This window comes from Pithys albifrons, chromosome 3 (assembly GCF_047495875.1).
Source record: "Pithys albifrons albifrons isolate INPA30051 chromosome 3, PitAlb_v1, whole genome shotgun sequence".
Classification (NCBI taxonomy): domain Eukaryota; kingdom Metazoa; phylum Chordata; class Aves; order Passeriformes; family Thamnophilidae; genus Pithys; species Pithys albifrons.
Window position 1 is genome coordinate 4,514,631 of NC_092460.1, and position 12,382 is coordinate 4,527,012.

General features: G+C 48.2%; 2 protein-coding genes across 2 annotated transcripts in view; one reads left to right on the forward strand and one right to left on the reverse strand.

Moving 5' to 3' along the window:
- Nucleotides 1-401: 401 nt before the first annotated feature.
- GPR27 (G protein-coupled receptor 27) lies at nt 402-3,181 on the reverse strand. Its single transcript, XM_071550231.1, has one exon. It carries the CDS (start codon nt 2,758-2,760, stop codon nt 1,618-1,620), a length of 1,143 nt encoding a protein of 380 aa, XP_071406332.1. The 5' UTR covers nt 2,761-3,181; the 3' UTR covers nt 402-1,617.
- The window catches only part of EIF4E3 (eukaryotic translation initiation factor 4E family member 3), a 34,395-nt gene continuing 25,053 nt past the window's right edge, over nt 3,041-12,382 (forward strand). Inside the window, exon 1 of the mRNA XM_071550234.1 lies at nt 3,041-3,164. Within this exon, the coding sequence (XP_071406335.1) occupies nt 3,160-3,164 (5 nt within the window). The 5' untranslated portion in view covers nt 3,041-3,159. The remainder of the gene's footprint in view (nt 3,165-12,382) is intronic.

Below are 12,382 nucleotides of genomic sequence, written 5' to 3' on the forward strand. Positions count from 1 at the left end.
CAACTTTTGCCCTCTTCTGATCTTCCACACATGTCCCTTCTGTGCTCACTTCACAGTCAGGACAACTATTTCTGAATTGATGTCTGCCAACTTAGGACTACTCTCTACAAAAATAATCATAGCATAAGCAGATTTATTCATGTAAACTGAGCTTATTCCTGTCATTTTGTGTACGACTTGCTCCAGCATATTTGTTAAATGTTACATGATCCATCAGAAAGGGAAGCAAATCAAGGACAGCTTCCTCTGAGACAGCTAAAAAGTTGTCAGGATCCTGCCAACAGGCTATTGGTTAAAATACTTCCAGAGAAGTTTTTGTAGAACAACAGAGCAGGTTAAAATGTCATGCTTAATTAATGTAAACTTCCCATTAAGAATACAGTTTATAAATGAGTATGGTATTAACCAAGCCACTGTGTTAAAAAACTGCTTTGCCAACAAAAATTATAGTGATCCACAATTACAGTCTTTCCTGTCATTAAGAGAATTTTGGTTTCAGTAGACACAAAGAATTATGCTATTTAAACCTGTTGCCCATCATGAACTTAAGTCTTTTTAAAAATAGCTTTAGTCACTTTTATTGGTATAAACACCTAAATTGAGATCTAACAGCAAATAAGGATTGTGCTTGTCCATAATAACCTCAGCTGTGAAAATCTACTCAGACACAAGACATACAACCTTCCACATACACAAGTTATTTGTCAGCAAAGCAGAATGCTGCCATTCTGAAACAATTACATACAGTAAAGGTTTTCAATATTTTATTAAAGAAAACAGTCAAAATGTACAAGTATTACCCAGGTTTGTAGATAACTTCCTATAAAGGCAGTAAAATATGAATTTCAATCTAGGTTTTAAAAACTGCTATAGTTGATTATTTTTAAAGTTGGTATTTTAAAATCACGTTTCACAAATAGTTCTGAAATATTACCAAATGAATAGTGCAACAAGAAAAATTGAAATTAGTTCTACACTGTTTGCATGTCAAGCAAAAGTTATAACTAACTGCTTCAAATATTCAAACCATTTGAGAATGAATGAACCCAACAGCTCCCACCAAAACTGACTTCTGACCACATTAGGAATGTCCTCTTCTTGTTCTTCACTTAAAATCAAATAATAATAAAACAACACCTCTTGAGGTCATCAAAAATAATTTTAGTATAAAATTGTCTTGGCCCTTATCAAATATTACATGAGTAAAATTGTTAAGCCTTTATCAAAACAGACAGGAATAGGGAAACAAAAAAAATGTCATGGCCTTAATCCATATCTGTTGGAATCATGTTTAGAAACATTAGAAGCAAGACCAGAAACTTGGAGCCCTGTTTTGTTTTTAAAAACCACACAATCACAAAGAAAAACAGCTTCTTACTGCCTAAGGTTTGGGGGTGTTCTGCTCAAGTACCTGTTCCCATAGACAGCAACTTGTTATGTTCTGAAGAGAGCATACGCAAAATATAGAAAAATAAATAAAATAGCTTCTTACAGCCTAAGGTTTGGGTGCTGGGTGGTGGTTTAGTAAGTCCCCCACAGGTCACACTCTCTTGAGATCATATGCAGAAACATGGAAAATTATATCCATCTTTCTTTTTTAGAAAGAGAAAATCCCCCTTACATCCCAAAGCTCTTGAGATCGCAAAGGATGGTGCCCTGGGTGCTCTGGATGCTTTGGCAGCATGGGAAGTGGGCTCGGAGACAGACCCTGAGCTCCTTGTTGAAGATGAAGCAGAGGATCGGGTTGACCCCTGCCTGGGCAAACGTCATCCAGACGGAGGTGGTCAGGTAGACCTGGGGGATGGAGCTGGCCTTAATGAAGACCCGCAGGTAGCAGGCCACAATGTAGGGGGACCAGAGCAGCAGGAACAGCAAGGTGATCATGTAGAACATCTTGCAGAGCCTTTTCTCCATCTTAAACTCCTCCAGCACCAGCAGCCTCTTGATCTGGCTGTGGGTGGCCTGCCTTATGCCCACGAGGGTGGGCGGCGTGGGCCCCCGGCCAAAGCCAGCCGTCCAGTTCGCAGCCGCTTGGCCGGTGGCTCCCGGCCCGTGGAAGGTCCAGTTCTGGCTGATGGCCGGCACCAGCTGGGCCGGCTTCATCTTGCGGTGGCCATGGATGAAGAAGAGCAGCTTGATGTAGACCAGGTGGGTGGCGGCAATGACGGCCGCCAGCATGAGCATGAAGCCCAGCGTGTCGTTGGCCTTGACGTAGCGGTGCTCGAAGATGCACTGTTCCTCCTCCCGGATGAACTTGTAGGTGCCCACGTCAAAGACGGGTGGAAAGGCCATGGCCATGGAGAGGGTCCACACCATGCACACCACAGCCAGGCAGGTCCAGCCCGTCATGCGCTTGGCATAGAAGCGGTGGTGGGCAATGGCCATGTAGCGCGTGACCCCCACGCAGAAGAGCAGGAAGGCGGCGTGGAAGCAGAAGAGCACTGCCAGAAAGGCCAGCACCTTGCAGCTGAGCGGCCCGTGGGGCCAGGCGGCCCCGCTGCGCACCGACAGCATGACGAAGGGGAAGCAGGCGAGCGAGCGGAGCCCGTCAGCCAGGCAGAGGTCCAGCAGCAGGTAGTAGGGCGCGCGGTGCAGGTGCCGGTCTTTGAGGATGAGCCAGGCGAAGAGCACGTTGCCGGCCAGGCTGACGCAGAGGATCAGCCCCAGCGTGGCGAGCTTCAGCCCGGAGGCGCTCAGCAGGCCGCCGGCGCTGGGCAGGTGCGGGCTGCTGCTGCTCCCCAGCTCGCTGCTGTTCGCCATCGGGTCCTCCCTCCTCCTCTCCTCCTCCTCCTCCTCTCCTCCTCCGGCTCCCCCGCGCGGGCAGGGCCGGGGGCTCAGCGCCGGGGGCTCAGCGCCGCGGCAGCCAAGGGGCCGGGGCCGAGGGCCGCGCCGCCCGGCGCCCCCATGCCCGCAGCGCTGCCGCCGCCGCCCCGGCCGGCCCGGCGAGGCGGGGCGCTGCCGCCGCGCTCCCCGCGGGCCATGCGGCTCCCGCACCCGCGCTAGCTCCGCGCCCGCCGCCGCCGCCGCCGCCCCGGGGGCATCGGGGGTGCGCCGGGGGAGCCTCCCCTGCCCGCCCGCAGCCGCCTCGCCGCGCCGGGAGAGGGGCCGGCCGAGCCTGCGCACAGCGGCGGCGGCTCTGCCCAGCTCCTGCCGAGGACAATGGGGTAAACCCCCCTTCCTCCCTCCCTCCTTCTTCGCTTTCCTCCTCCTCCTCCTCCTGCTGCTCCTCAGTCCCCCCGCCCACTCCCACGCCCCCCGCCCAGCCTGGCCCCTGCGGAGCTGAGCCCGGCGCGCAGCGGCGCGGAGCGGTGCGGAGGTCCCGCTGCCGCAGCGGGGATGGGAGCGCAGCGGGGCTGGGCTGGGTTGGGCTGGGCTGGGCTGGAATGCGCTGGGCTGGGATGTGTTGGGATGCGCTGGGCTGGGCTGGGCTGGCTTGCGATGCCCTGCGATGGGATGGGTTGGGATGTGATGCCCTGGGCTGGATTGGGATGGGCTGGGCTGGGATGCGCTGGGATGCGCTGGGATGGGATGCCCTGGACTGGGTTGGGATGGGATGGGATGCCCTGGGCTGGGCGTGGATGGGCTGGGCTGGGCTGGGCTGGGCGGAGCCGCCGCAGCCGGATCCCCGCACCTCGCACTCCTCCAGCCGGGGCAGGTGCCGAGATGCGATCCAGGGGCAGCCGGGGGGTGCGGTGGGGGGTGCGGTGGGATGTGTGGTCACTGCAGCCACCCCGCGGAGCCCCCATGTCCCTTTCTGGAGGTGCGAGGGGGATGATGCTGTTCACAGCTGATGGAGCCGATTTGTCTCCATATGGGCGTGACACAGGTGTGTATGTGCCCCTATAACACATGTTGATACCCAGGGCACTTGTATTGGTCCAGTGTGAACGTGCATTAATGATACACCCGTGTCACGGTCACCAGTGTGTTTTTGCTAATTTGCCCATACTAAATGGCCATTTAACTTTCTGCTCACAGGGAGGCAAGTACAGCAGCACCTGTTGCACCACATCATCCATGTGTGCAGTCCCTTGCAGAGCAGGGTGGTTTGCAAGGAAAAGATGTTCACTGTAAGCTCATGTGGCCAATGTTTCAGTGTGAACATTGAGGAAAAGGTGCTTCTGCAAGTCAGGAGCCTGACATTTGGTTTCCTAATGGAGGCTGGTATTTGGGGTGTGACTGAGAGGGTTGAACAGGATGCTCTTCGAGTTTCTGTGTTGCACAGGGCTTACCAGCTCCCAGGCTCAGTTACACAGGACCCACGGACGGCTGGGCAGGTTTTGTGAGCTGGATAAAACACCTTTGACCTGAGTAGCACAGAGCATCTGCTGATGCACCTGTGCTGTTGGTGCAGGTTTATAACACACAGTTTAATGTAGGCCAGTGAGACACAGATCCTTGTCCTCTCCCTCCCACTTTGCCATCCTTGTGTATGTAGGGCAAGGCCTCTCTGTGTGCCTTGTAAGGCACGCACCACCGCGCGGCCCTGGGCTCGCTGGAGATGCTAATGCAATTACTGTACTATTACTGAGTTTCCTTCATGGCCTCTTGTGAAGGACACGTCTGAAATCCTTTTTGAGCATTCTATTAAAAGTCATCAGTAAATTCAGCTTTATTCCAGAAACGATAGTGATTAAATCATCTGTATCAGACCCAAAAGCAAATGTTGGTGGAGCATCTTCTGAGTGGATTTTTCTGGCTGGTTTCAGAAAGTCTCTCTGTGCGTGGCAGGCACCAGCCACTGCCCCTGACTGTGCCACCAGAGCAGCTCTGCTGAAGTCCTGGCATTTAAACAGTGGTGAACCAGAACAAGAGTTTGGCCCAAAGACATGTCCAGGGTGATGTGTATCACAGACAGGACTTTATCTGCCCATGGATCTGGTTCGTGTCTGTTATTTATTGCGGTGCTAGGAGAGCAAAGAAATCCTGAGGAAAAAAAAAAAAGGTGGTGGATAGTTGAGGCTGCTTTTTCCTTCCAACCAGTGCATCTGAGCTGTTTTCAGTTGTTAGGTTTCTCATTTGCACCGAAGTTTTTGTGTGACAGAGAATTGCCCACGGGTTGTTCAGTACTTTGTGCAATTTTCCAGGCATTTCTCACATCCATGCAGTGACTGGAGCGCTGGGTGCGTGGCGTCCCCTCAGCAGCCCTGGCATCTCTGTCAGGAGTGATGTCTCTTTGGAAGAGCTGGGACACCACATATCTCACTGGCCCCTGGTGCAACTCGGAACTGCGTTAACAGGCTCTCCCATGGCAGGGTGCCAGCAGCCAAAGCGCTTTCCCAGCCATGAGTACGAGGAGGATCAGTTGTCCTTGGGGGCGTGTGGCTTTTTTTGAGGAGCAGAGGAGACCTTATGGCCCGTGTTAGCTCTGTGATCTCTGCCAACAAGTGAACAAAAGGGAATAACACACCTGCTTCCCTCCTCCGCGCCTGCGGGAAGGGTTTCTCCTCTTCCTGAATGCTCGCCAGCGCAGCTGAGCTGGCTCAGGAGCTGCTGTAATTCACTGCTATCTTGCCAGGCCAGCAGCAAATTGCCAGCTCATCTTTCTTCCACCTGTAGCAAGAGGAGAGCCAGTAGGGAGTGGTATTTTATCTATCTTCCCTGGCCTGCTCACCTGATGGGGCTGCTAGAATAGCACTCTGAGACGTGTGAGCCTGGAACTGGGGGCTTGCTGAGAGGTGTGACACTAAAGGGACAGCCAGAAGGAATGGAGAAAATAAGGGGCAGGTGGGGAGTTAATGGTCTTCTTATGAGCAGGATCCTCTCCTCCCAAAGGGGCTGACACGGTGTTAGACCCACCAGGGTAACTCTGCCTGTTAGTTACACCCAGCCCTGGTTCTGGTCTCACTACCCCACCTGAGAGACCCCACACAGGCAAGTGACCTCAGGTTTGCATCAGACCCATCAGATTCGAAGAAGTTCCTTGTCCAGACTCAGTCTCAGTTTGGACATTAGGACAGTACCAGATTTACAGTAGTTGACCAAAAAAATGAGAACTATGATATTTTGTAACTCCTCTGCTGTTACAGAGCTGCTCAAAGAGTTCTTCCAGCCTGTGGAGACTGCAGTGCCTGGGGAGGTGCCTACCATTAAGAGTCAAAAGGAGCAGCAGGGACTGTCCTGATACCCCCACGGCAAAACCTTCATCTTTGGTGCTGCTTGGCTCTGCAGCATGCTGCTGGATGTCCAGCCCCTGGCAGAGTAAGACACAGCACTTAAACACAGGCCCTCCTTCCTCCAGTGCTCCTGCAGGGGCTAGATACACTGAGTGTACATTGATTTGGACACAGCCTGACAAAAGCCAGACCCATCACAGCAGTCGTGAGGAACAGGTAATTCCCAGAGATTGTAATGAATGTGTTAAGCTACTTTCCTTTCTCCTTTCAATCACTTTCACAAAACGAGTTTAATGAAGAGCTATTCTCTGGTTACAAAATGGTGCTGCACAAGCTAGATGGATTCCTCTGACCTTTCAATGTGCTTTACTTGAATTGGCTGCCTCTTCATGTTCTCCTCTCACTGCCTTGAACGGGAAAGACAGCTGAAATAGGGACTCTTACAGCAAATAGTATGGCATATTGCCTTCTTTCTATCAGTCACTGGTGTGCTTCCCAAAGCCTTAGCTATTTATTATTGGGGTTGTTTTTTGTGTTCCTGTGTGTGGGAGCTCTGCATAATGTTTCTGGAAAGAGAGGTGTCCTGTACCCCTTTTACTGCTGTAGTAGAAACCAGATGTCCCTGGCGTAAAGTAAGAGAAGAAGTAGGAAGTGTCTGGACATGCCTGAAGGACAGTTCCGGAGCCCTACCATGACTGAGATGCCACAGGGAAGCAGGACAGGTAAGAGCAGTCAGCCAAAGCAATTTTGCTGTCACGGAAAATTCAGGCAAAGAAAAGTTTTCAGGCTTAGCAATCAAGGAATTGGAAAGGTCAGTCTGGAGCAAAAAGGGATAATGGAGGCTGGAGTTGAACCTAACATAAAAAGACTTAGGTCCTCCTTCCCAGCTTTCTGTAATTCCCAGACAGTTCTCCAGATGACATTCATTATTTGTGTTATCTTTGCACCTAACAGAGTGAGTCAGGGACCAGGGTGCTACATAAGCAAAACAAAAAGCTCTCCCTTTGCCAAGGGAACTTAAAATCCAATGGTGTGATAGGAGAGAGAGCCGATGTGAACCCTGAGGAAGGGGGAGGATGAGCAAACCACGGGGCTGCAGCCTAGGGAATGGCACTGGCATAATGCTGGCTATCAGTCATCCCTAGAGGGGGAGGAGAGAGTGCCAGGAGATAATGAGGCAGCTTTGTGGGTGTTTACAAGGATCATGATAATACTTTGTGGCAATGACAGAACAGAAGATGACACATTAAGGTAATATTTGGGCACTGGCTAAAACAGCGTGAGAAGTTTTCAGTCTGCAAAATTTACAGTATTACCCAAAATAATTGCTCTGCACAGGAGCCATGTTTGCCTTCTGTAATCAGGGCACAGCCATGGTTCATGCCAGTGAAAGGCAGACAGATTTAAACCAATGCTGGAAAATGTCCACCCTGCCTCTTGCTTGCAGAGGGTCCAGATGTCAGGTCAGGGATGGGGCACTGGGCACTGCCATCAGGCTGGAAAGGGCATGGGCCAGCAGAGCCTGGATCTGTGCTCAACGATGCACTCAGGAAGCATTTTGGATGTGGTTTTGTTTACAGAATTATTAGCAGAGTCATGCAAAATGTACAGGTGACACCAAAGTGGATGGGAGTATTAATGCCACTGTTCACTCCCAGTTTCCAGGATGGCAGCGGAGGATTTGCAGATGAACAGTCACAGAGCTGCATCTCTGTGACAGAGAGGTATCTGACAGCTAGCGATCACATTTTTCAAGGGCTTATTCCTGGCTGTTTAATACTTCATATGCTCTCTTGGGGAGGGAGGAGAGAACGGAGGAGTATATTTGGCACAGCAGGGAAGTGGACTCGGGTCTTTTCCATCCCTTATTGCTGTGCTGTTGCAGAGGGAGAGAAAGCCTCCTTCCACAGCGGTACTAATCCTCCTCCACAGCAAGCTGAATGTTTTGAACTTGAACAACTCCTCTCATTTTTCCCCCATGTGATTGTGAGTCAGGCTGAGCTTCTCTATTCTTCTCCATAATTGAGTAGGAGATTATTTTGACTGGAAATAACCAGACACAGGTATCATGGCTATGAATGCCTCCATGCATGCCACTTGCTAGAAGTTCTATAGCCTTCTGCAAAGGGAGCTGGTCTTTCAAGATTTTGCTCAATGGAGAGGGAAGAAAAGCAGAGGGGAAGAATAGCTCCTTCCTGCTCACATCTATCACTGTCTCTGTTAAACTTAACCTGCTGAATTGTTGGTAACACACTGTTCTTCAGAAGCAGCTCCTTTGTGAAAGACCTCCCTTGTGACACGGGGAGTAGCCGCATTGAGACAGGAAATATCCCTGACATGATGGCTTTCTACAGGAGCTTGTGGCTGCTATCCAGTCCATGGCCATGCTGAGAAAGTTACAAAAAAGCCATGCCTCTAAAATCCCCAGGGGAACCTCCCCAGGCAGAGATTTTCCTGTCCTTCTCTTCCTGTCTCTGTAGTTGTCTCTCCTGGGATGCAGGCCAGCTGCTAGGGTTGCATTCCCACCCCTCTGCCCTGGAGGCAATGAGAGATGGAAGAGTGCAGGGCAAGGGAGATGCAGATGCAATGTGAGGCCATGTCAGGGCACGTGGCTTCTTCTGCTGCCATGGCAGGGGATGCTGCCAGATGCTGATTTTGGCTCTTGGTGTGTACCAGGGAGGCGGATGCAGCCGCGTGGCAGAGCTGAGTTTTAGCTACACACACTCCTTCCAGCAAAGCCAAATACTAAGGAGCATTTCACAAGATCAGGCTTTCTCCAGTTTATACATAAGTGGGATTGCTTCAGGCTGTTGAACCAGCCTGCTGCAGACTAGCCAAGCCCAGAAGTTTTATCTGTGCTGTAGCAAACTCAAGCCACTGCAGTTCTGCTTGCGGATCTAATGTCTCAGCTGCTTACCGAGGAACTAATGAGCTTTTGAGGATACATGGGTGCTATAAACTCCTTAGGCCAGAGATAAGCAGCTTATTGCCTTTAGGAGCACTGCCAGCCCTTGGCTCTGCTGCTGTGGTGCTTCTCAGGCCCCAGGTTCTTGGTTAGCAGGAAGAGCCACAAAGTTCTGTGATAAGTTCCTAATTACAAGTGTACACGTGTGTGCTGCAGCCGTCTCTACAGGTTGTGGTAAGACCTGGCAGCAGGACAAGTAGGCAACAACAGGTTTTACACGCTGTGTTGTCGCTGTGTTAGTGACTTCAACCCTCACAAACTGCCCTCCCTGCAGAGTGGCTGCACTGCCTTATCATTACAGGATGAACCCACCACCCTCATCACAGCGAAATGGCCTTTGGCACCCAACAGGAAATTCACCATGGACAGCGTGGGCAGCTTCAGAACAAAAGGTGACTGTGCTGATCATGAAACAACTTTTATTCATTGCTATACTTTCTCTGATTTTGGATAGATCTACTATGAATGTCTGTCTAGAAAATTCACTGGGTTAAAAAAAAGAGGTAATGCACAACTGAAAGTTCTTCAAAGACACTATGAAAGCATGTTTTTATTTTCTTAGTATGAATTCAGCCCTTGCTGTTCTCCACTTGCTGTCTGAAGTGTCTGCCATCAAAAGAAATCTTCCTACAACTGACCAACAAGCTGAGGTTTCTACTCCTACTAAATGCTAGAGAGTCTTCAAATCAAAGTTGCTTGACTAGTCAGTGCATTTCCATCTTTATTGTGTATTTTACTTCCCCCCCCCTTTTGCATTTTACCCAGGTATAAATTAGCCCAACAGATCTCTTTCAAGGTATAACTAGGAATGGAATTTGGTATGCAACTCTCAAATTTTTGTTTAGTTGATCTCCTTAGAGAACAACTTTGAGTTAATCTAATCACCATTGAAAATTATTTGAGGTCTTGGAAGTAGCTTCTGATACCATCTTTTAACTTGAGTAAAAATCTGAAAGCCCATTTCTTTGCTGCTCTATTGTCCTTATATATTTGTTACCTTTCCTGTTGGTTTACACCTGTGCACAGCTTAAATGAAGCCAGAACTACTCCCTTATTTTGGCACTCTGTACAAATGGATATTCCCTCCTTGCCTATGGCCCCTTTCCCTTTCACAGCTGGTGGAAATGAAAGGATGAGCAATGTAAAAACCTTCAGTGTGACTAAAACTGTGAGATTTAACAGTATCAGAGAGTCCATGCACAGTGCTTGAATGCTAAATTCTCAGTTAAACAGGTGTTGACTGTTGAGACAGAGCCCTTGCTGGAATGTTGGAGTAGGATGATAATGCAGCAGTGTGTTCCCATGACCAAGAGCAGCAGTTCAGAGGTCAGCTCAAGGCTGAACCGGTACCGACAGTTCAGTGCCGTGCCTGGAATTCAAATTCAACCATCACCAGATTCATGTTCAGGGGATGAAAGTCAATAACTCCCTTCTGTATTTAAATTACTTCTTCAACAAAGGTGTCCTCTTGTCATTGAACTATAGAAATAGCACATTAAAAAGTTTTGCAGTGTAAAAGTGTTGGTGGGTCTCAACCAACTCTGTGGGCTAAGTAAACTGTGAGAAATATTTTTCTCCCTACTATCCTATCAACTGAGCTTTTAAGGCAGACTGATGAAGAGGAATCTATTCTTTTAATAGTGCTTTTTCACTGGTAAGGGGTCTTGCTAACTTATTGAAGTAGATCTTGGAATAACAGATAAAAACTGTCAGAAATGCTATGATGTAGTTTGGAGCTGAGTGAAAATTGTGACCAAAGCCTGAGTCTGCCCAAATGGTGAGCTAAATGCCAAAATGCCCCAGGATTCCTTGGATCATCATGCAAGTTATTAAGGGTAAGAGCTAATTTGTTTGGGATGTGGTTTGGTTTATTGTTAGTTGCTCTTTTAGTGCAAATGATTTTCTTTGGAAAAATTGGATCATCGAATCTTTTATTTATTTGGCCCTTTGCCTTTGCATTTTATCTAATAAAGTTCATTTCAGTGATGCAGGATTGATAAGGAAAAACCTCCCAGAGCTGTGTGAAACCTGAAGTCTTCATACCTGAGAGGAGCAGGGCCTGAGCTTTTGGGAAGATCCAATGGGATTTCACATGTTTTGTGATCTTGAAAAAATCTGTCATGGTTAAATAAAAACAAGGCTTTGGGGGAAAAAAGTACACTGGTTATATGCATAGTACAAGAGATTTGTAGAAAGCCTCTGGATATCATTGGAATGCCAGTTGATTTACCTTTACAGTTAAGGACATGATGACTGGAAGGATTGTGGAGAGCTGTATGAGTTTGATCCCTACAATAAGTGAGCTCAGCCTGAGAAACAAACCTCATCTGCCAAATTCTGTAAGGCCCTTTCCAGCTTTTTTTCTCAAAGGAAGGACGTGCCTCTGCTACTGAATAAATGAATAAAGTGGGAATTTTGATGATGATTTCAAAGGAAGCTAAATTGAGCTCCACGAAAAGGGAGCACTAGCACGCAATGCTGCTCTTCTTTTTTTCTTATTAATGTGACTAATTAAATGTTTGTATTTTTTAAGCACTAACTGGTTTTTTGATGGTCGTTTAGAGACTTTGAGAAAGTCAATAATTTTGATGAAATAGGACTGTAGACTCCAGAACAAAGTCCACATGGGATCCGTGATGTTGCTAGGATACAGCTATTAGTATTTTCAGTGGCTGGGGTATTTTTTGGTGTGGTTTTTTTTAATAGAGTTGGCCTAACCTGTCTTACAAACAGTAGAATATGTGACTGCCTGATCCCATTTACACAACGCTCCCTTAACTTACAGTAATGAAGCCAAACTTGACCCTTTAATTTCAGCCACTTTTAGTTGTGAAGAAGAAACACAAAGAACAATTTTGACCCAAATCTTGGGTCATTTAATGAATATGCAGGATTTTCTCCCTGTGGGTGTTCCATTGCTGAAGTCAGTCTCCCTCTAGTGGTTTATTTCCAGAGGGGCCCTTGGCTTTGCTGCCTTGGACAGGTCCCAGATTTTATGGTGTGATGCAGAAAGTGGAATAACCACTATGAGCTGAACTGCAGAGCCAGTGAGCTCATAATTTTTAATAGATGTGCATAAACCTTATAAAATATTATTTTCTGTGGAGTTTATATTTTAGATTTTTTTTTTTTACAATAGCAATACAAGTTGAGGGTTTCCATCCCAGGCTCACTTTGAGGTATAGGCTAACATGGTTTTCTCAATGTGTAGGATGTGACTCTTGCACATTGTTTTCTTCAGCTGTATATTGGGATGCCTGTAAAAAAAAGATCAGTGTTTAAGCTCATGTTCCACATCAAA

What these genes read in the sequence shown, in the direction of transcription:
- GPR27 (XM_071550231.1), bottom strand. Translation starts at nt 2,760, where the DNA reads ATGGCGAACAGCAGCGAGCTGGGGAGCAGCAGCAGCCCGCACCTGCCC.